The following is a 23,131-nucleotide window of genomic DNA, read 5'->3' as shown; positions in this document are numbered from 1 at the left end:
GAAACACATGACTGGAGTGAGAAGACAGCGGTGACGCACGGGGGAGGTGCTGTCACAGTGTGGGGTTGCATTGCTGCTAAAGGAGACGTATAGATACTTATCCAACATGTAATATCACCAGGGAGGTGTCTGAATGGCCTCTAGTGTTATTCTACAACAGGACAACCATCGCAAGCGTACACAAATGTGACCATCATCAGTCTTGGACGTGATGGTTTAACCCAGTGTTTCCCAACCTCGGTCCTCAAGGCCCACTGTCCTGCATGTTTTAGATGTTACCCTGCTTTTCAGCACACCGTGATACAAGTGGCTGTGTCATCAACAGAATTGTGCAGGCCTTGATGACAAACTAATTAGGACCATTAATTAGAATCAGGTGTGATGATGAAGGGTAACATCTAAAACATGCAGGAGAGTGGGCTTTGAGGACCGAGGTTGGGAAACACTGGTTTAACCTCAACAGAGACCTGAGCTCAACATAATCCCGTCGTTCTGGGATTATATGAAGCGACAGAAGGATTTGAGGTGGCCTACAGCCACAGATCTGTGGTCAATCCTCGCATGATGTTTGGGATAACCTACCTACAAGTTCCTCCAAAGACAGAGATGCACCAAGTATCGGTGCTGTTTTAAAGGCAAATACTGACTGAATAGAGCGTTTTTCCTTATGTTCGCTCACTAATTGATAAAAAAATAAACTTTATTACATAAAGCATTTGTTCGCACCTGTATTAAAACACCAATTGTCATTTGGATCCATGATATTTTGTCATGGATGATCCAGATCTCTGCCTTGTCCTTCCTGGTTGTCAAACACGTGAAAACATACAGTACAGTGCTTCCACATCACTAGATGTCTGAAGGTGCATGATAGAAACAAGTTGTTTCTTTAAACTTTTGGTGTGATATAAAGCTACACAAAGATTTAGTTATTTAATCTGGACCATCCATCTAATCAGGCCTGAACAGCAGACCGTTTACAGTCTTGCTCTCTGCAGATGAGAAAGTCACAGCAACTGAGCATAATCTATATCAGAGCAACTCATAAAAGCTCACACTGGCCAATATTAGGGTTTTATCCTGAAAACACTTTTTAAAAACAACTAAATCGTGCTGGCCTTGCAGCGTTTAATCTCAAAGACCTGGAATCAATACCCGTAACAGCTGGAATCCAAGGTTTAAGGCACCGTGGCTTTCATGTCTTGGAGGTTGCTGGAAGTCACGACTGCACTGCAGTTCTCAGCTGAAAGCTGGTTGGCTGTTCAAACTGGAGAGACGGGTAAAAAGCAGAGCAGAAGCTCGAGACGTGGTGGTATTTATTAAAGGTGAACATTCGTAACAGCATGATAGAAAATGAGAAAGACTATACTTCTGAGTACAGTTTTAAACATTCATGGCTCAATAAAAGTAATGAAAAACAGTTACAGAAACTTCTCCTTAGAAGGAATTCTTTTAAAACTTGAGGTTTAACCTCAAGTTGACAACATTGTCACCCACAAACTTATCAAACACATACAAACTAAGGATTAGACAGTATTGCAACCTATAGTTCAGTTTAGAAAAGACTGAAGTAGAAAAAGAATACACAACTATACAGTCATCTGAATATTTAAACGTTGTTTCTCTGATAGTACACATTTGATATTTATTTCAGTCAAGTGTCTGCAGATGTTGACCTTCCTGGTCCCAGCTGCAACAGTCCCTAAAAGAAGGACGGATGACTTTTAATGTAATATACTGTTTATACATTCTACAAGGTCCTTCTGTGTGACGACAGTCCGCTTATCTACAAGAACATTCAGTACAGTATTAAAACATGAAGAGGATGGAGGAGAACTCTTCATCCTGCAGCTTCAGTTGCTGATCTCCTCAGGTGCAGGCAGGCTACAGGGCCGTCCTCTCAGCATGGGCGAGCTGCACCTCAGCTGTAGCGACTGCTGCGACTGTGACTCCTGCACCTCGATGAACTGCCACTTGATGAGCGGTACGACCTGGGCAAAACAAGAGACTACACTGTAAAATTTCATGTTTCAGACCTCGACCAGTGGACAATGTTCATCAGTTTTAGAGGAATTTCAGTGAAAATAATCCAGACAGTTAAACCGTAATAGCTTTTTAGGTTAAACACGAGAGAATGCAGCAACAAAAGTGTACGATCCACAATCAGGTGATGGAAGGAATCGAGTTTGACGAAACAAGACGCATTTCAGACATAGCACTTTGCTCGAGTCCGTCAGGATCCAGCAGGGACTTACCGGGATCGACGCTCGGAGCTCCTGTAACTGTGGCTCCGTCTGCGCCCTCGTCTCCTGCTGCCGCTCCGACTCCGACTGGAATAGCTGTCGTAGGAGTCTGACCTGCATGAGCAGAACGTCACATGGGACAAGAGATTATTTTGGGAATATCTGCAGACTGACGTTGGGGGCTGAAATAAAACCTGCAGCAGCTCCTTTGTTGCCGCGTTAAAGACGTTTGATGAGCTTTTACACAAACAGAACAGCATGTGAGAAACCGACGGTGGAGCCTCACAGACCTGGATCTCCTGCGTCGCTTATAGGAGCGGCCTCTGGAAGGACTTCTGCTGTAGCTCCGACTGATGGAGGAAACACAAGACAATGTTGTAATTCAATCGTATTAAATCAAAATGATAAAATACAATTGGAAAAGATTAGTGGAGGCCTCGGGAAGAGTAAGTGCCAAATGAAGCAGATGACTAAGAAGTTCCATGTCAAGTTTCTTCTCTTGATGTTATAACTTTACTGGCAAATATTTCAATAAGTGGCTCCTGTATGTTCCTGGTGAGTAGGGCTGTTCGACTTTGCCCAAAAATAAAATCTCGATTTTTTTCTCTCAAAATCCGATTTTCGATTACGATTACGATTATTTTGTGAATTGACAAAAGGCAAAGAAATTATTTCAAATATGCAGTTTTTTTATTGAACATTTGCCCCATTGGGCTTTAAGTGCAAACTTTGCTCTTATTAAACCAAAAATGAATGAATAAAGTGCAAAACTCTGTAAAATAAGTTGAAAAAAAGTTTTAAAAAATATAATAAAATATAAAGTTTTATCTCTGAAAAAAAAAAAAATCAGCAAATCAGCACTTGCAAACATACAGTAAGTTATATTTCCAATTAAATAAAACAAGACATTTTCTAATTAAACTAAACTGGGTCTTTGCATGCTAAATAATGCAACCCATGAAGGAGGTAGAGGTGTGTAATGTCAGTCATTACATTTGCTATTCACATTTGCAAGTTTTTTGCAAGGAACACGAGCCGGTCTACCGCATCTGGCTTGAGGGATGCCCGGTGGCATGTTCCAACGGCCCCTCCTACACTAAAGAGCCTCTCCGATGGGGCACTTGTCGCAGGTATTGAGAGGTATTTCCATCAATCATTAATATGGTATCAATCATTAATATGTGTGCAGACAAGGTTAAAAAAAAAAAAAAAAAAGTGAAAAATCGATTTTACGATTTTCACATTTTAACATCGTTCTAATTACATAATCGCGATTACGATTTAAAATCGATTAATCGAACAGCCCTACTGGTGAGCAGTAAACCAGTGTTTGAAGGTTCACCTGCGGCTCCTGTAACTCCGGTACGTGCTGCTGCGAGAGTGAGAGCGTCTTCTCCTGCGTCTCCCCCGACTCCTGCTGCGACTCCTGAAGGAATGAAGTTAAAACTGAGATAAGTAAGTGGATGGACAGACATCTGGCTCCGACAGTGACTCCTTCACCTCTCCAGCTCTTTTTTTAAATTCAAACAAGCCATTTTCCTTTTTCTCCTACCTGGAGGAGTAGCTGGAGCTGTGGGATCTGCTTCTGGACCTGCTGTAGGAGCGGGACCAGCCTCTGGAGTGCGAGCGGTGACTGGACACCGAACGGGAGTTCCTGGACTTCTTAGGGGAGCTTGTCCTGTCCTTCCCGACGGACGGAGACCGCTCCTCGCTCGAGCTCTCCTGGTTTCGGGGCCTCTGGTTGAGCCGTGCGGTCTTACGGACCTCGTCGAACAGAGAACCCGGTCGGACTCGACTTTTGCTCTTTATCTCCATCCTCACCCCCTGAGAGTTCTGGCTCTCTTGACTTGGTGTGTTTTTCGAAGCGACCGGCGCTGCACTCGCATTCTGCATGGCTGACGTCCCTTTTAGTGGTTTCCATTTGAAATTGAACACGGGTTTGCCAGCTGTTGCGGCAGTGGCCGACTGTTCTCTGCTCTGAGGTAAGGTGCCATCGTTGCTTGCCGTCTCGGAGGACTTTGAGGTAGATGTCGGGGTCGGGTCGGAGTCGTTGCTCTTGGGATCGCGTATGACTTGAGGTTCGAGAATCTCCGCGTTGTGCTCTGGAGTGCAAATGTCCATGTCATCTAAAGACTGCTCTTTGATGCTCGACCACTGGCTGCTGACAGCGCTGTTTCTGTTGGACGACTGTTGATGAGGTTCAGAGTGTTTGGTGTTTTTGTTGGAACTCTCCTTTGATCTCTGCGGACCCCTGTCTTCTTCTTCTTCTCTAGTAGGATTCTTGTTCAAACTGGTAGGATTTGGGTCTTTTTTGTTCATGTATTCACTCTGGTTTTCTCTTCCTGGACTGTGTCTTTCCCGTTTGGTTTCATCGTCCTCTTCCTCCTCCCCGAACTCTAAAGGCGGCTGCCAGTGGAAACTCTCCTTCAGCTTCTGATGCTTTCTCTTCGATTTCTTTGCTTTGTCCTTACTGTGACGAGAGCTGCTCTTGTTCACGCCTCTCCTCTTATGTTTATGCTTCCGTTTAGCTTTCTTCTTACTCTTGCGCTTCTCTTGCGCTGCAGCTTTGTCAGGCTTGTCATCTGCCTGAACAGAAGACGTGGCGGCGGTGGCAGCGGCGGTGATCTTGTGTGCCACGTCTGATGCGTTCCGATTCGAGGCCTCGTTATCCGATTCTGAACTCGCCTCCCCTTCCTCTTTCTCAGATATGGCTAAGGTCCTGCTTGTTACATTTTCAGAATCACTCTCTGAATTCCACCCGGACAGTTTCTGGTCCAGTGATTGGCTGGACTGAGCCGGCTGTTTCTGCTTCTTTAACGGGGCGGCGGTGATGCTGCGGCCCACTTGATCGCCGTCACTGTCCCATTCAGACTTGCTGTTGTAGCTCCCGGTTGGCAGGGAGTTGTCATGTTTTGTCTCGGGATCTTCTGAGCTTTCCTTCTCTTTTACGTGCTCACAAGAGCCACTGATATGACTACGCTCACTGATAGTGTCCTTCTCCGAGCCCGAGAGACCGTCCTGGCTACCTTTGAGTGAAATGTACTTATCTAAATTCTTTATCCGACTCACTGAACTGTAATACTTGTCCCATTCCCCGTCTAATAGTTTGCTATTTGCTTTCTGGGGGCTTTCAGAGTCTGATCTGTTGTAGGAAGATGATCTGCTCTTGTATCTACTAGAACTTCTGCTCCGGGAGCCACTATAAGAACGGCTGTATGACTTACTCCTGGAAACTCTACTCCGGGAACGGCGTGCAGCTTTGTGTGCTTTGTCAACTTCAGTGGCTTCAGACTTTGGAGGAACTGAAGTCTGGATGTTTTTTGTAACGCTGGCAACTGCTTGTCCACTGGAGGACGTCCTGTTGGAGGCTACTTTAGCTTTAATCTCTTGGATATGAATATAAGAGGGCTTCCAGGGTTTCTGATCGGGTTTCCAGCGTGATGGAGGAGGGCTGTCGCTCATTGGAATCACGGCAACCTTCTCGGGGGCTGGGATCGTTGGCAGTCTGGGAACAGGCGGGATCTTGTTCTCGGGGAGTTTCTCAGTGATCGTGGCCTCTGGTTTGGGCTTGCTTGCTTTTCTCCTCCTTGGAGATCTAGAGGAGTTCCTTTTCCTAGATTGAGACACAGACCGGGATCTGTACCTGGACCTGGATCTTGAAAAGGATTTTGATCGGGATCTCGACAAAGATCGACTTTTAGACCTAGAAGAGCTTCTGGACCTTGAATAAGACCGAGACCTTCCTCGGGATCTGGATCGACTGGATGTGTAGGACCTGGAGTAGGACCGGGAGAAAGACGGCGACGACCGCCGTCTCCTCCTGACCGACGAGCGGGGACTTGAAGGAGAACGAGTCGGTGAGTGGGATCTTCTGGACTTCCTAGCCGAAGACGACGACTTTTCACCATCTGACACACGGTGTTCATGAGACTTGTTCTTGGAGCTCTTTTTCTTGGTGTGTTTGTGTTTTTTGGCTTTCTTCTTGTGTTTGGCTTTCTTCTTCTTCTCTTTTTTCGATGGTTGCTGCTGGCTGGACCTCTCGGAGTTGCGATCTGAGGAGTGTTCTGCAGACCGGGACCATGCAGAGTCACTTCTGTCATCCCATCTGCTTGAGGAATGGTCATTCAATCTGTTAAGTCAAAAGATGCATGAAGGAGAATAAAGGAGAAAGAAAAAATAAATAAATAAATAAATAATAAATATATATATATATATATTGGAGGCAGGAGGCAATATGAGTCATACTTGTCTCCTTTGCTCCACCTCTCCGTGTTCGGGGGCTGATAAGTTTTGGTTCTCTTCATTTCCTCTTTCCAGTGAGGTGGAGTTTCACTGCTCCCACGCTCCACGGATACAGAGCGGGACTTTGACCTTGTAGGAGTGTGATATCTCTGCAAAGGTAATAATAATAATTCAAATGAATAAAATAAATTAGATAATATAAAGATAGACTTTGACTGGTTTTGCAAATTTACTTTTTGCAAACAGTTCAGCCTATATAAAAAATAAATATTGTCCCTATAATGTTTGAATAAAACAGCAAGGATCCATCCAGCTACCACCTTAAAAATGTGTTTATAGCATGAACATCATACTCTGAGCCTCAGATCTTATTTGAGAGGTGAGCGTACAATAGTTCCTCTGCCTTTAATCTTCCGTCCAGACTTGGACACAGCTGGTTTCTGGTCATTTGAAAGAGTTGCTTCTTCCTTCACGACACTGAAAAGATAACAAAAAACTTAAGTCAAATTTCAACAGATACCACAATCGCTCTAGTCCGCACTATTTAAGGTGTGTGTTGTGATGTTGTCATAGTGTAACTAACACTTCTGGTTTATCTTCCTGAGACGGCATGTCCCGTCGCAGCAGGAAGCGGTTCTCTGGCACAGGCGGGATCTCCTCCGGCCGAACAACAGGCTTCTCCCTCTTCCCACCCTGATCTCTCTCCTCCTCTGCCTCGTTGTCTTCCTCCAGCATCTCCTTTTCTTCATGTTGGCTAAGAGCAGTAAAAACACTATAAATTAAGATGCATGAAAGTTTTTTCAATTAGCATAAAAGAAAAGTGACTGTTCGAGTGTAAAAATGACCTTTCATTTGAAGGCAGAACATTCACGCTCTTCTCCCTCTTCGCTTCTCTTCTTCTCTTTTTCGATCGTTTACTTTTTCCATGTCTTTTGTGCTTGTGATATTTGTGCTTTTCTTCCGATTCACTTTCGGTCGAGGAAAAGTGCGAGGATGAGTCAGTGGAGTTGAGGGACGAGTCAGCAGAGTGGGAGTTTCTTTTCCGCTTGGCCTCAAGCACTGAAGGTAACAGAATAGACATCAAATTAAAACAAACACTTTCTTGAAAGAATACATAGCATACATTTAGAGTGAAGTAAACAAAAAAAAAAAAAAGAAGACATAGATCAAATGTCAGAAGTCATTTTCAGGATGGTGCCACTGCCACAACAAGAGCACTGCTTGAATTTTTTGTCTCCCTTTTCTGTTCAGGTATGTTGGAGGCAATAAAAGCTGGCTTGGCCGCGACAGGTGGGCTGGAGGCAACTAAATCCACTGAGATCACCTCACTGCTCCTTATTGAACAAAATATCGGGTTACAAGCACATAAGAACACATGAAGAGAAAAAGTCTGGAGTCCAAAACAATTTCACAAAATTAAATCGACCAGTTATGATATTAAAAAATGATCCAGTTACAAGTACTGGCTAAATATGTTTCTGCTCAAGAAACAAAAAGAGAACATATTTAAATAAAAAGCAAACTTGTGAATTGATGACTTGATGAGTTTGTCAGTGACATTTTATATTTTTGTTCACAAGTCCCTGTAAAATTCAAATAAACATTAAAAAGTCTGATGTACTTTTGTCCCAAACCTGCTATTTGAGCAGCAATCAGACCCCCAGGAAATGCCTAATTTACTCCTGGTTAAATAAAATGAGTTTAATTCAACAACACACAGCTGCTTTAGAGATAGTCCTCAGGCTTATTTGGAAGTGAGACATTTATTAAGATTCGCTTCTTCACAAAAGACAAATAAGCTTGAGGGCTCATCACCACCAAACCCAGATGAAAACCCAGCAGTGCAGAAACCTCCTGCTGCATATGTCTGCTCAAAAATACATCACTTACACCGCACAGAGGTTGTCTAACTGTTACAGAGGACTGAAGGTGGCAGCAGTCTCTCCCATTACATACAAATGTAAACAAAGCAACGTTTGCATAAGGTCGATATGTTCATATTTTTTAATCATAGTTTTAGTTTAAAAAGGTGTGTTTTAAAGCTCATATCTAGATCGAAACAAGTCATTTGGTGTGATTTGCATATTCTTTCTTTTATTAACCATTTAATGCGTTCATGTCACATTAATGCTCATTCACTAAGCCCAACTGTCAATCAGAGTGGAATCTCACTGACAGACCTGATGTATTGAACAGACACGCAGACTGGTGATTGCTGTGCTGGTCTTTCATAATAAAGAGAGAGGCCAGTTAAAATGCCAAACTGTCAATCACAGTTCCCCCAGCTAGGTATTTAAAAACAGGAGTCAATAAATGAGGAGCATCTCGGACTAAAAGGGGACAAGATGTGGTTGCAGCAATGTGCATTATAAGAAAAACAGAGCATCTGTTCGAGTAGATTCCCCAAAATTAGATTTGACATGGGTTTCATATAAATAAATAAACAAATATTAGACAGAGCACGTAACTGACCATCGTTGGCAGACTTGGTGATCAGCTGTCCACAGTCCACCACTCTCACATCAGCGTACGGCCTGCTTGCTGAATCGGTCTTCAGCCCTTCAACCTTCTTTATCACTTCAAAGCCAGAGATGACGAGGCCGAAGACAACGTGGACCCTGGACAGAAACGAACAAGCCCCATCGGCTTTGAACGCAATCCCTGTATGCACTTTTGCCAGCGTGGCGTTTGTTAAAGCTTACCCATCCAGGTGAGGTGCCGTCTTAGTGGTGCTGTTTACAGGTAATCCAGCAGAGAACATGAGGTGGTAGTGGTGGAGGTCATGTTAAAGGAAAACAACAAAAAAAAGGGAAATAATGAGAAAACACACAACGCTGAGAACATGTGGGTGTTACTATATCTCAGGGAAAAAAAAAAAAAAAAAAAGTATATACAGTATATGCAAAACCACCTTTTGCTTACAAAAATTTGATTTGAAAAGAAAAAAAGAATATTCTTCAAATTGTATAAATGACAACACTTGAGTGTGGGAATTAAATAATCATATATAATGTGATCAAATAAATAAATACAACAGAATAATTGTGATAATACTAATAGTCCATCATCATTGATTCCTTCATGTTTGAGTTTATGTCATTGAGGAAAATTCAAACTCAAATCGGTTTTATTGATGAAGGAGGTCTACCAAGCCAAACAAGCCAGTTGTGAAGTGTTTGAGCATTTCTAAAATAAATGTACTGTGCAGAATGTTTGCAAATGTAAAGTATCAAATGAAAAATGAAGTTAGGAGAGAGAAACACAGCCTTTGAGACACATTACCTTGGAAGATCAGGATGTTAGAGTTTCTGTAAATTTTACACAAAAACGGCAAGAGAAAAAATGTAACACATTTGTAGGTAAAAAGAATGAATCCAATGTTTTTTTTTGTACTTTTAAACCTAACTGCACACAGAGACGGGACTTTTGATGGTCACACTTAAAAGACACATTCTACTCAGCAGGATCACAAGAGGAGGACAGGGACAGGAAGCCAAAACTAAAATTACATTTTCTGAAGAATGACAGTTTATTTAAAGTGAAATTAACTCACATGAAAAACTGTGAACCGTTGGTGTTCTTCCCACGGTTGGCCATCGACAGCAGGAAGGCTCTGTCGTGTTTGAGAGTGAAATTCTCATCTGTTGGGCGAAGAAACATAAGAAGCAAAGTCTCAGAGCGCATTTCTGAATTGAGTTCAGATTCTTTTCATGGAGAAAAAGAATCTGCACAATAATGCGTTATAACCCTTTTCACAGCCAAAACAACTTACCCTGGGCTAAATATAACTGGAGACCTTTTAGCTTGTTGTGTTTAAAGCAAAATACAGCACTTTCCAGACCATTAAATAAATGATCTGTTCATTTCCTTATTGCACTGAGAATCCATTCATTAAGATGTCAAAGGTTCATGTTGTGTGGAGGAGGACTATACATAAAATCTGATTAATCTAAGAATAGCTGAATGCAGGTGCTCTTTTTTTTGCGAGAGAATCAAGAATCTCATCCAGAAGACTTAAAAAAAAAACTGATGCTAAGGTTCATCATCAATTTAGCAGGAATATTTTATTAATATCTGTATTAAAAATGCTTTAAAGAAAAAAATATGTCAGGCATCAGTGACGATGCTTATTCTTTAGAGGCTTTGAGACTTATAATCTCCAAGTCACAGGGAGAGTCTGGGCATTTTCCAGGGTTGCTCTTTAAATCATGCAGCACAAAGTAGTTGATTGCCTGATGAATTGTGTTTACTACCAGAAATAGGCAGCACAGTTTAGAGAAAAGGCAGAGCTTGGTTAAAGTGCAGGAGGCAGCACATCATGCAAAATGTAGCCCGTTAATAATTTGATTAAAACAAAAGTGTCTCATATCGTCTTGAATTTGTCTTAAACCACTAATCTGTTTCTGACGACATGCTGCGTATAGCATCGCAGCTGAAAAACACCCCGTTTGTCATGGAAAGACGTTTGAGCAGCCAAACGCTTTACGGGACCAGCAGCGCAGCTGCCTGAAAAATCCTTGAAGCCATACGGAGATTTTTGGAAGCATTTCTTTTTTCTTTTAACTTTTGTTACTGACTTAGAAAGATGTTGACATGGTGTTACTGAACTGTGTACATCTCTTACCTTCTCATTTTGCAAAAGACCACTCTATAAATAAAAGAATATGTTGAAAGTTTTAGGCAGGAAGATTGTAGCTTTCAGTAAAGAAAAACCAGCTATGTCCCATGCTGATTTGATAACGTTCAGTACTAAACAGCTCTAGACAATGGAAAAGTGAAGCTCAACTGAGTCACACAAAAAGAGAATTCACAAGAGACCAATGATAACAACTACAAGCACATGCAACATTAAGTATTATCGTATTTAGAAACACATTTCTTAGATAAATTATGCCACCTGCTTATTAAATAAATTTATATTTTCAATACCTTCAAAGTAGCCACCATATATGGATTCCCCTCCTCTTCCAGTCCCTGTAGAAGTACACACAAAAAAACCTTAGTTATATCTAGGTACGAACCTAAACGCATCATATTTCAGAAAAATAAAAATATTCTTTCACAAGAAATTGATTGCAGAACAATTTTTTGAGGAAACTACATCTCCTGGATGTCTGTCATAAACAGCCGAGTGCATTCCTTCCCAAAGATAAACTAAATCAGATTCAGTCGTAACTTAATGTTTAAGTGAATCAGCAGCTTGAAAAAGCATGATTTATGTGAGGTAGAATTAATTAAACTCAGGCAAGAGTTTGTGTTCATAAGTTAATGTGCCATTACCTTCTGTGAAGTCGCCTCCCTGAATCATAAAGTTTTTCACAACTCTGTGAAAAGTAGAGCCCTTGTAGCACAGCTTTTTCCCTGTGACTTTCCCACTTCCCCTTTCACCTGGAATTACAGGAAAGAAAAGAAAATTAAAAGAGCTCCCATCAAACACAAAACCTTCATCAGACCAGCTACTGCTTTCAAGACACCAGATGTCTTGAGATCATCTGCTTCACAAATCCTGAATATAACTTGAATGTTGCCACACAGAATGTTTTGGTTCATATTGTGTATATCGTTGCGTCTGGCGACATCTCACTCCCAGCGGCCAGGTGGGGGACGAAAACTGGGAAGCCTCCACTGCTGGTTTGCAGATCTAAACATATCCAACTGTAAGCAGGCCACCCCCGACTACGATACAGCGGTCTGCTCCATGAGATTAATTATCAAGAGAAAAAATTGCCACCCATCCAGTGACTCCATCAATCACTGAATCATTTCCACTTAAGCACCATTGCACTTCTCTAATTTCCACCCCTCCATTATTCTCCTCAGTATTAGTATTATTATTACTACATGAAGCATATTCATACCCATCAAATGACTGTTGTAACAGATAGAACTCGGCCTCCCTCCAAGTCTCTGCTTTAGGAAATTCAATTAATGAATATACAATTTACCAAATGTTACAAAAGCCTGTTCGAGAGGATAACCTTATCGACTGAACATTACTCACCAGTGCACAAGCAAAGGAAGTTTTTGCTGGTCTTGGGACAAATGTCTGAAAAAAGCTGAACGACAATGCGCCCAACTAGAAAAAAGAGAAAAGGACAGAAGTTACTAAAATGAGCATTTATTTGGTGCAACTTTGTTTTAAAAGAGTCTCGGGATGCAATTATTAAGTACATTTATGTTGTCTCAGTGCTACTTACTGCACCACCTAAAGTGAAGTGATGCTGCCTAAATGACTGATAATCCTCCTATTTCTTTTTTAAATGATTAGGAATGTCCTTACCGGGCTCTCGGTTGAGCTCCACATCAAAGTAACACTGAGGGCGGTCTTTCACCCCCATTGTTATCAAAGTCCAGGTGACCTAAAATGTAGAAAGAGAATACAAAAAGAAAAGACATTGCAATAGTCTGAATCTAAAGAGTCATGGTAACGCTCTTTTGCATGCCCTTTTTGCGTGTGGCAGTCTAAGTCTTGAAATGCACAGCATGTAAAGACTGCGTGGGAAAACAGTGAAGACACTGAATGACCACCGCGATGCAGGAGACAAGATTTTAAAAGGAAAGAAAGAGAGAAAAGTCTGAGAAAATGTGACATTTTTGCAAATTTAATTAAAAGACATTAAAACTTCCTCACTTAACATTTTGAATTAGCTTTCATTTAACTGTGAGACTATCCAGGAGTTGTGTCACAGCTTTCAAATGATGAACTATCAGGTGTTTCTTTTTACGATTTAATGACTATTTGGCCTGGATGTCTGATTTAAAATAGATGAATATAAAAACCCTATCCAGACCAGGGCACATAAAACATAGATGATCACTGGTTTTAGAGACACCATCATCCTCACCGGTCAAGAACCGGTCTCCTTGTGTACTAATCAAACCAACCAAGAACAGACACGTGAAGTAGGGAAAGCAAAACATTAAAACTTCCCAGTTGTAATGTGTGTGGACAATGAATGCAAAAAGTCTTGCATAGTTTTTTTCTGCGAATTCACTAAAATAGACAACAATCTCTGAGTTGTTTGATGTTAACACTGAATAAAAACTTTCAACACAGTGACTAAATGCAGGTTTGAAAACCTTATCAAGTTTAAAACTGATGCCATTTCTTTGCATTTTAGTAAAGTTAGTCTTTGAAAATTCTTTCCTGCCTACCCCACAGCTCAGTGTAGAAATGCTCCAACACATTACTAATGTAATGCAGAGTAAATATTGGATCTAAGCGTAATAATCGCAAATCGAAACCTTAATCTGTATCCCTGTAAAAACAGTGTTTGTATCAAAGAGGAAATTAATTAGGAGCTTATAAAAGGGAATTAAAAGGTCTTTAGGACATTTAAGCAGCACACCATCAGGGAAAACATGTTTTCATTTGATAAAAGCTATTACCCAACAACAATTGCATCCCCTGAAAGTATGCTCTAAAATATAGGGAGAGAGGACTGCCTTATCACCAGAAAAACTTACACCAACACCCACAAATATCTGTAGAAAAAGAGGGTTTTTAGAGTAACCACCACAAACAAACCAATGCTCATTAATGGAGTTTAACTATGAGTTAACATATAGATCTGATGCAAAGTCTTACTGAACGTCTTACTTAATTAACATTGACTGCAACCTGAAAAATGTTGTAAAAACGCTCTGCACAGCTCTACAGGGATGGAGTGAAGTGAACAGGAACATTAGAGAGTGCAGGATCCTGCAGATCCTGTTACAAGGTATTCACAGATCTAGTAAAGGTTATTGTTCTCAGTCTTCAGCTGACAGGCCCTTTTACTTCACCACACCACAAACCCAAAAACAGAACTGCATTGTATTCGCTGCGTGCTCCGTTTCATGTTACTAACCTTGACACTCCCTTTAACAGCCCTGACAGAAAGTAAATCTCTCCTAAATACAGACAGCTACAACCGACCTTGACATCAATAAGTCACAACCATACAGACATTTCCCAAGGTCTTTAAGTCCTATATTCACCAAGTTTACAGTCTACAACTCTTCATTACACTTAAGACATCTTCTAAGTATGTGTGAGGTCGATAAGATGGCTTGTTAGTTTGTGACATAAAGTATTAATCCAGATCTTATTAGACAAATGATGCAAGAGGAGAGAGAGACAGTCAGTGCAGACTGATAGATCTCAATTACTTTGTTTCTCATTTGTTCCTGAATTTGTTCGTTTGTATGTTAGTATACCCATAGGCGGCAGTAATTTTATTTTATTTTAGTTTTTTATTCACTTAGTTGTTGTTTTTTTAATTTATGTTATTTGTGAATTTATTTCTTGGAAAAAGGGGCAGATCAGATACGATTCTTCTTCTTTTTGCTCCCTTTTCATTCACAATTTATGAACATTTGTATTTGTATTGAATTGTTTGTTTTATTTTTGAATGAGATAAAGAATAAAATGAAATGAAATGAATTTCTTTGGATTGCAGCATGATGTCTATCTTTTGAGGATCTTTTATACTACATTTTGTCAGGCAGGTCCTATTTGAGTGATTTCTTGATTGAGAACAGGTGTGGCAGTAATCAGGTCTGGATGCGGCTAGAGAAATTTAACTCAGCTTTCCAAAGATGTAATAAACCACAGTTAATTTATGTTTTAACAGGGCGGGCAATCACTTTTTCCACACAGGGCCATGTAGGTTTGGATGATTCTTTCCCCTTAATAATAAAAACCATCATTTAAAAACTGCACTTTGTGTTTAGTTGTGTTATCTTTGTCTAATATTTAAATTTGTTTGATGATCTGAAACATTTAAGTGTGACAAACATGCAAAAAAATAAGAAATCAGGAAGGGGGCAAACACTTTCACATGTATGTATGTGTACATATATATAAAAATAACACCTTTGAGACACAATTTTAGTTGGACGTCCCTCAGTCGTGCAGAAAACCCCTACCAATAAGCACAGTTTCAAAACGACCTCAGTAAAACAAAGTGATCCTTTTCTGTGTTAAATCGACGCAGAGCCTACGCCGTACGGTACGCGGCGACGTGCACCGTACTGTGCGCGTCGCCGCGTGCCCTACGCCGTAGCTCTGCGTTGGTGTAACGCGGAACCATAAATCAGCCGTAAGATGGTCGGGCTACCAGCTACAGAGACAGCTAACCCCAACGCAGCAGCTTCACGTTACATTTCCCTCAGCTGAACAGATTGTTCACATTTAGCGTGTGCATGGGAGTCACCATGCTTGTTATCTGAAGTTGCAGTGTTGTAGATTACCTGTGTGCTGCGGCGGCCGCTGATGGGTCGACAGCAGCTTGTGCTAAGCGAGCGCGGCTCTGCCGGAGCGCTGCAGGAAGTTTGTCCCTCCCGCGCCGCCGTAGCAGATTTGTTGTTGTTGCAGCCTCGCAGCTCCATTCAACTTAGCTTACTGGATCATTTTTTGAAGCGTATTAACTGCGTTTTTAAAGGTTATCCTGGTTATTATTATTAATTATTAATTTAATTTGTATCATATAAATGTGTATTTTTTTATATGGCGTTATAGTCAGCTAAGTTATAGTAGCTTTTGTGATAGGGTGCAGCATGAGGCTATTAATAATGAGGTAAGATATCAGAACGTTTGTGTTTTTAATTTACTTTGGCATTAAAAACAACAAGAACAACAATAAAAACGAACATAAACAGCTTACATATTTAAAGTAGTCATTGCGTTGCCAATCAATTCAGGCTAATTACGTTAACAATTATACAAATCCTTTTTTATCAGTGGGCTGATTCGGCTTTATTATATATTTTGAGATGTACTTCATAAGACTGTAGCATTTCTACTGGATATTTTAAGATATTGTATGTTTATTGTACTTTGTTAGATCTTCACTAGTTATCCACGTTTTATAATATTGAGTGGAGAGTCATTTTTCATTTTCCCAACCTTATTGAGAGGTACACTTAGTTAATTATAAAATGTTTTTTTATTCTGTTAGATTTGAGTAGTTAAAATAAAATAACTTTATTAGAAAGACATGAATACATATCAAACCAAAACTCCAGATTCTTACTATTTATGATATCAATATTTTTCAGATATGCGTTTTTATTTATAAGCTAAATTCAAGTGAAGGTAATATTCCTGGACAGTTCAAGACTTACTTTAAATTAAACTCAGAGATTCATTCTTATTCAACTCGACAATCCTCAGATCTTCATCCTCCTAAATTTCTCACTTGCAGAGGTCAATTTTTGGTGAGATTTAGGGGCACTAAATTGTGGAATGATTTTTCCCACTTGGCAAAGAGCTCGTCCTCTCTGAAATATTACAAAAGACGTTTGAAGGACCACTTGACTGCTGTTTTGTAACTGTTTTCCCAATGTATTGTTGTTTATGTATCCATGTTCTTTTTTTTTTTTTTTTTTTTTTTGTGTTTCACTCATAGTGACATGTACAGTCTTATTTGCTCAGGAGTCAATATAATATAAGTTGTAAAAACAATATCCCATGCACACTCACACACACACTTATTTTTTGTCTTTATTCTTTATTATTTATATATTGCATTATTAGTTTGCCATCACTTTTGTGTAGTTTTACTTTCTGTTTTTTTGTATGTTAATCTTGACATGAAATTTTAATATCTTCGGTGGAGGCTTCAAATAAGCCCATTGGGTTTTTTGCCTCTTCCTGCACCTATAGTGTTTATCATTGATATGTCCTGTATATTTTTTTAAAACTGTGCAAAACAATAAACTAAACTAAACTAACTACAATAAAACAGAAACTACTATGCAGTCTTGCTCTCTTATATCAGGACTGGTGCTTTTAACAATAATAATATATAATAATAATAATAATAATAATAATAATAATAATAATAATGATGATGATGATGATGATGATGATGATGATGATGATGATGATGATGATGATAATAATACAAAGTTTTAGATTAGATTTGATTAGATGTCTTTTATTGTCGCTGGACAAGTTCAGTGAAATTGGCATTGCAGCTCTCTCTTCTATTGTTGTTTTCATCTTGTCCTGTTCTCCACCTAGGCTGTGTGTTCTTAATGGAGCCAGTGGATCATGTCTCTGATCCTGTTCGCCTTTCTGGTCCGGGTCAGGGATGGACTCCCCCTGTCAGCCTCCACAGACTTTGAACACAACCGAGAGCTCCAGGAGAGGAAGCAGCAGCTCAAAACAATCAGCAAGTCTCTGGCCCGCTTGCCTGATCGAGCCACCATTAAGGGCCAGCAACTCAACATATAGTAAGCCCTCAGGAAGCAAAGCAGCAGTTGACTGATTCATTGTACCCTCTGTACTTACACAAAGATATAGCATAAAGTCAAAAGCAGCTCTGTTTGATTCAGTGATGCAAAAGGCAGACATGCTGATGTCCAAGTGAGCGGAGGGGCATCTGTGTCGCACTGCGCCGGGTTGTTTGTTTACTAAACACCTTTGCTCATCTCACCTGTTTAGCTTCGTCTCCTCAGAGGGTGTATCCTACATGAGCGTGTGCCACAGCAGCATCCCTGTTGCTAAAGCCTTCTGCTTCCTGGAAGATCTGCGGTGGGAGTTCACAGCATGCTTCAACAGCACCGCCGTTGCTTTGGCAGCCAGGCCATATCCATTTTTGGAATTTGGTGAGGGGGTGGGGGGGTATTGGCATCTAGACTTCATAGTGCAGGGTTTAAAGATATTTTTCTTTAATTTAAAATACAATTGATTTTAATAACATCATTTTTTTAATCAAGAGTTATTCAGCACATTTAGTTTTTTTTTTAATAATCTCAATCCTGCTTGTACCTGACAGACAGCACTATTCAAAAGCTGAAGCAGCAGTACAACCACCGGCATGGTCCGGCACTAGAGGTGACGCTGGCAGAAGTCCAGGATGATCTGAGGATCCATCCACCTCAAGTAATAGATTTGGATGAAGTGGAGCTCACCAATGGCATTGCAAATGGGCACATGGAGCAAGGTCCTGCATCAGGTGAGAGTTTATAAATGGGATATTAACTGTTTGTGGACTGATTATTTCTTGCTCATGTAACAGATATGTTATGTGCTTTTATTTTTACTGTGTGCTGAGCTTATTATATCTACGTTCATTTAAATCTTTTTCTTTTTTGGTCAAGTAGGTCAGAATCAGAGGCTTGAGCAAGTAACAGCACCAGGCATCCTCTCTCTCGTCCTTAATATCCTGTGTGCATCTTTGAATGTGATTCGCGGGGTGCACCTCATAGAGTACACATTCCAGGTACGGCCAATGTATCAATACAATTTTTAATTTCCAAATGTGTGTTCATTTGATAGCTTGTTATATCTAGCAGGGATGTTATCCAGAAGTAGCCATGTATGAACTCATCTTAATCTACAATTGTACAAAAAATAATGAACTCTGCCTTTCACCTCTAAGGCTTCACATATCAGGACATAGTAAATAAAACAAACAAACTAGTCTTAAAATAAGTAATCAGTCCCTCATATTGTTTCTATTATGGTCGACCTTTCCTTACATTTTTGCTACAGTTCATTTGGGCCTGCACACATTTGTTTATATAAAGCCCTCTTAAGCATTTTAGTCCGCTTGACACGTAGTATTACAACATCTTGATTTGTTTCTTTTGCATTTTTTGGTTAAAGTTTTGCTGGTGTGCATGTTATTAGCTGGTTATGACCTGGTTTACATGGAAGCTGTGAGGTTTTATTTGGTTTTTACCTTAAGAGAGCTGTGCTTAAAGGAATATCTTAAAATGTATTAGAGATTATGAAGAGATTATTAAAGTCATATTTATTACCAGGGGACTTGCTTACTTCAAATTTTTAAAAGCTACTCTAAATGATGTTCTGACATTTTTATAAATGAGAGTTCATAATTTAAAAATGAATGAAAGGAGCAGACTTTGCTCCAAAAATCAAATGATGATTTTAATTAATTGTGTCTGTCCCTGTTTTCGCAGGATGATCATGATGGGATTTGGAATGTTGTGTCGTTTCTTCTGGCTTTTGTCTGCTGTGCTTTCCAGGTAAACAAAGTTTTACACGTCTCATGTACTCATTTCAAACAGGAAATAACAAACTTTCTGAAACTTTCCCCTCCACAGTGCCACCTTTACCTGTTCCACTCATCTCGTAAGAAACTGAAAGCCTTCGTTCTCTTGAGCATCATCATCCTATGCAACTTGTACCTGTTCGGCCCGAGGAACATGTGGCAGCTCATCTTCCACATTTCCGTCGCCTCTTTTTCCACCTTTCTCATCATCACGCGCAAACTCCTAGACAGACCCAATGACTGTGGGGTCTGAGGAGCTCTGGACTGTCATTTGGCACCACTCCAGTGTTCAAGCGGGAACATCAGGGAATCAAAAGGATTAATGCAGAGACGTAATGAAGATTTCATGTGGATTTTTAACTAAAGCAACAACAACCAGATCAAAAGACATTTGCAAATTTTGTGTCCCCCTGGAAATTTCGTCCGACTTCATACTTTCTTACATACATTAAATACTTGCACTTTTTGTAAACTGTTTTCAAACCGAGAAGGAGAATACCGTGAGATATACGGAGTCTTAAAATGCTTGGTTATCCTCAAACTTGGAAGAGGAAGAAACCCCAAGTTTTCATGGAGATGAAGGAGTTTTCCAGTCAGAATTGCTGACCAAAGTTTTTCACACAGAGACAGTTTTGCAAGTGTCTTATGTGTTCAGGCTACTTGTGATTGATTCTTATTCCTAAGTCTCGGGCTCATGCTCAAGCTTGAGCTTTTTTCGGTTTTCACAAGCCATTGATTAAGTTGTCATGATCAGTTTACAGCGTGACAATTTGTGATTGAAGAAATGGATTTAACTCTACTTTTAAGATAGGAAAACATCTTTTTAAAAATTATGACATCGCATTGGTAGGAGTCTTATACATAAATGCTTAAGTGTAGTTTGTATTAATGTTTTAGTGAAACTGAAGGGAAGTGGGTATAACTGCTTTTTAGATTTGCCCAAATTAGCTTCGATTTAGCTGACTGGAGAAACATAATTTATATGAGTTTGCTGCAAAGTTGTGGCTTGTTTTATGCCTTATTGCTTGACAAAGCAAACATAGTCTCATGCTTTGGTTTATTCAGTCACATCGTTTTATAGATGGCATTATTTAAAGTTGGGTAGGAGATCTTGAAAAAACAGTGATGTTGGCCTCATACTTGAGGATTTTATGAGCAATTTCAAGATTGCAGACAAATTTCTGCTGTTGGGAGCAACTCGTGAGAAGTCTTGCTTGAGTTGAGGCATGTTTCCAGTGATCTCAGGTGGCATTTAGAGCAAACCGAGGCAGGTTTTACGATAAAAGCAAACATGTCTCTAGTCTTGCCAACTGTGCCATCCCATGATGCAGTTTGAGTCAGCTACCAATTACGAGCGTTGTCCTTTGATTTACAGAAGTAATTTGGTTGTAGTCATGTAAATGGTGAGTTCACAAAGCTCCCAGTCTTAAATCTGCGACTAAGAACTCTGGGTTTATAGTTTTAGATGTGACAGGGTTTCAGATAGTTTTTTTTAAAGTTCTTGCAAAGTCATCTAAAGTTTAGTTGCAAGAGTTAAAAAGACGAACAATTAAACATGACAACTGCCTCCCTTCACAAGCACATGAAAAGGTCTAATGACTTTGCTTGAGTCCGTCTTAATGATTGGTACATGTTTTAGAGGTTTTAATTTAATTAATAATTTTTTTGTTATGATGAGAGAGCATTTACTTAATCGCATGCAATCTGTGTGTTAAGTAAATTTCAGGTAATATAGCAAAAAGTGGTTGAGGAAAAAAAATCTCCTACCCAACCTTTAATGATTTCACAGTCATTTGGAGACGATATTCCTCATGAAGGTAATGATTTGTCATGTAAGTTATGCTCAGGCTTGTTATTTTTTTTATTTTTTGCATTACATCTTCAAATAGACAATTTTCTAATATATATAAACAGTTTTATTAAGTAAAGAAGTCTTTTTCTGCTGCTCTCTGCATTGTTAAAATGCAAACAAATGGTAAGGGTATGAAAGCACTGATTTCATGGTTAAAAATTGTAATTTGTTGAAAAAACTGCACTAATGGTAAGATTTTTTTTCACAAGATTTATTTTAATTGTTTTATGAATGTGTTGCATATTGGTTTTAGCTGAAAGCATATTTATATCATGAGCTCTTTTTAAAACAATCTTTCTTTCTTCTGGTTTCACACCACCATTTCCTTTTTGTAGTCCTCGGATGAATGCAAACTCAGAAAACTAGTTTTCCTACGTTGTAGCTACATAAGCTACATAAGTGAACAAAGTATTGTTTAGGTGATTTTTTTACAATCTTGTTTATAATGTCCGAACGTTGGTTCCACCAAGTTCTCGGGTCCGGGGGTCTTTCTGTGTGGAGTTTGCATGTTTTCCCCAGGCTTACGTGGGTTTTCTTCGGGTACTCCGGCTTCCTCCCACAGTCTAAAAACATGCATTATAGGTTGATTGATCATTCTAAATTGCCCGTAGGTGTGAATATGCGTGTGTGGTTATATGTCTGTATACGTGGCCCTCTGATAGACTAACAACCTGTCCAGGGTGGACCCCTGCCTCCCGCTTCTAATAATTAAATAGGTATAGAAAATGGATGGATGGATGGATGTTTCCACCAAGCAAAGAACGTCCAATTATCAGATTGTTGTAATCTAAAACAAATGGCTACATTTTAATATTGTAATCCCTCCGTCTTTCTGAATGTTTGAATTTGCAAATTATCTAAAATGTTTTTTTTTTCTTAATCCAATAATCCAAACTTCCATTACTCTCATGTACATATTGATAAATTAAGCCATTGTGCTACCTTTACCGTGCTGACTGCAGCGTTCTCTGCCAGGGTTCAAGTACATTTTATAATTGTTCATTGTAAAATATAGTAAATACAACGACATTTTCAGTTATGATGCAGGGTATTTTCTGTGTCGGATTTGGTGATGTAATATCTTTAAATCTGAAAGATTTAAATGGTTCACCATTTCAGTGATGAGGTTTAAAAATGCAGTACAGACCAAATGGATTGTGAAAGAATTATCACGGTTTTAAAAATGTTGAACCAAATCATATGGAGGACATTTAAATGAAGGATACTTGGGTTTGGTATGAACGTTTTTTTAAATACAGTACAAATGCGCTGTACGAATGAAACGTGGGAGTAATTTATTTTAATCTTTGACAGACAAGCAGAAGTTGTCTTAAAGAGAAAAATTAAGTTAAAAAAAAATCAGAGACGTGTCGTGTCTGTTTCCTGGAACTTTTCTCTATTATAATAAAAGGTCAGTAATTTGCATCTGAATCAACTCATGTAAGTTTGATTCAGTAGTTGCTTTTTTTTTAAATAATGGTTTCAATAAAAATAAAAACAGGATTGTGTCATTCTCTGTGACTCCCAAAACACTGATCACACAGCTTTAAATGTATCTGCTGTGGTAAAACAAAGTTCATGATTCAATACTGTCTTTTTTCATTTGTTGAACATTCATTTTTAAATGCATGGATTCAGGGAATCTGCAGTGAATAGATAATATAAACACAAGGATTGTTTCTTTCATTAGCTTTAGGGTTTGGCTCAGTTTGCGCAAGTAAATGTTGCTTTATTCCCACCCAAATTAGTGTTTTGGGAATTAAACAGTGTATTATTTCTAGTTTTGC

The 23,131-nt window shown here is 39.5% G+C and overlaps 2 protein-coding genes across 4 annotated transcripts; one reads left to right on the top strand and one right to left on the bottom strand.

Moving 5' to 3' along the window:
• Window positions 1–1,299: 1,299 nt before the first annotated feature.
• On the bottom strand, window positions 1,300–15,808 carry nktr (natural killer cell triggering receptor). 2 transcript variants are annotated; one of them, XM_061713774.1, is made up of 17 exons: window positions 15,720–15,808; window positions 12,766–12,844; window positions 12,487–12,561; window positions 11,766–11,873; window positions 11,415–11,459; window positions 10,039–10,126; window positions 9,188–9,217; window positions 8,958–9,103; window positions 7,331–7,544; window positions 7,069–7,239; window positions 6,875–6,962; window positions 6,489–6,634; window positions 3,796–6,372; window positions 3,586–3,669; window positions 2,534–2,593; window positions 2,256–2,357; window positions 1,300–1,991 (listed from the first exon to the last, which is right to left on the bottom strand). In XM_061713774.1, exons 2-17 carry the CDS (start codon window positions 12,821–12,823, stop codon window positions 1,922–1,924), a joined length of 4,062 nt encoding a protein of 1,353 aa, XP_061569758.1. In that variant the 5' UTR covers window positions 12,824–12,844; window positions 15,720–15,808; the 3' UTR covers window positions 1,300–1,921. The 2 variants fall into 2 exon arrangements, with proteins under 2 accessions (XP_061569758.1, XP_061569759.1); XM_061713775.1 differs by lacking the exons at window positions 11,766–11,873; window positions 12,487–12,561; window positions 12,766–12,844; window positions 15,720–15,808 and adding an exon at window positions 11,110–11,133 and having other exon boundaries at window positions 11,415–11,450.
• On the top strand, window positions 15,760–22,874 carry sec22c (SEC22 homolog C, vesicle trafficking protein). 2 transcript variants are annotated; one of them, XM_061713777.1, is made up of 7 exons: window positions 15,760–16,045; window positions 17,494–17,705; window positions 17,917–18,080; window positions 18,251–18,430; window positions 18,579–18,697; window positions 19,401–19,466; window positions 19,545–22,874. In XM_061713777.1, exons 2-7 carry the CDS (start codon window positions 17,524–17,526, stop codon window positions 19,743–19,745), a joined length of 912 nt encoding a protein of 303 aa, XP_061569761.1. In that variant the 5' UTR covers window positions 15,760–16,045; window positions 17,494–17,523; the 3' UTR covers window positions 19,746–22,874. The 2 variants fall into 2 exon arrangements, with proteins under 2 accessions (XP_061569761.1, XP_061569760.1); XM_061713776.1 differs by having other exon boundaries at window positions 18,576–18,697.
• The last annotated feature ends 257 nt before the right edge of the window (window positions 22,875–23,131 follow it).

Source organism: Cololabis saira, chromosome 22, assembly GCF_033807715.1.
Source record: "Cololabis saira isolate AMF1-May2022 chromosome 22, fColSai1.1, whole genome shotgun sequence".
Taxonomy (NCBI): Eukaryota; Metazoa; Chordata; class Actinopteri; order Beloniformes; family Belonidae; genus Cololabis; species Cololabis saira.
Note: the sequence above shows the minus strand (reverse complement) of the source record. Positions and strands in the feature narration are given on the sequence as shown.

Coding starts and splice junctions, on each gene's coding strand:
- sec22c (XM_061713776.1), top strand. CDS start 17,524: ATGTCTCTGATCCTGTTCGCCTTTCTGGTCCGGGTCAGGGATGGACTC. Junction 17,706..17,916: donor GGCCAGCAACTCAACATATA/GTAAGCCCTCAG, acceptor TCACCTGTTTAG/CTTCGTCTCCTCAGAGGGTG. Junction 18,431..18,575: donor GGAGCAAGGTCCTGCATCAG/GTGAGAGTTTAT, acceptor TTTTTGGTCAAG/TAGGTCAGAATCAGAGGCTT.
- nktr (XM_061713774.1), bottom strand. CDS start 12,823: ATGGGGGTGAAAGACCGCCCTCAGTGTTACTTTGATGTGGAGCTCAAC. Junction 11,460..11,765: donor GGGAGGCGACTTCACAGAAG/GTAATGGCACAT, acceptor GTACTTCTACAG/GGACTGGAAGAGGAGGGGAA. Junction 9,218..10,038: donor AACGGTTCACAGTTTTTCAT/GTGAGTTAATTT, acceptor ACCTGTAAACAG/CACCACTAAGACGGCACCTC.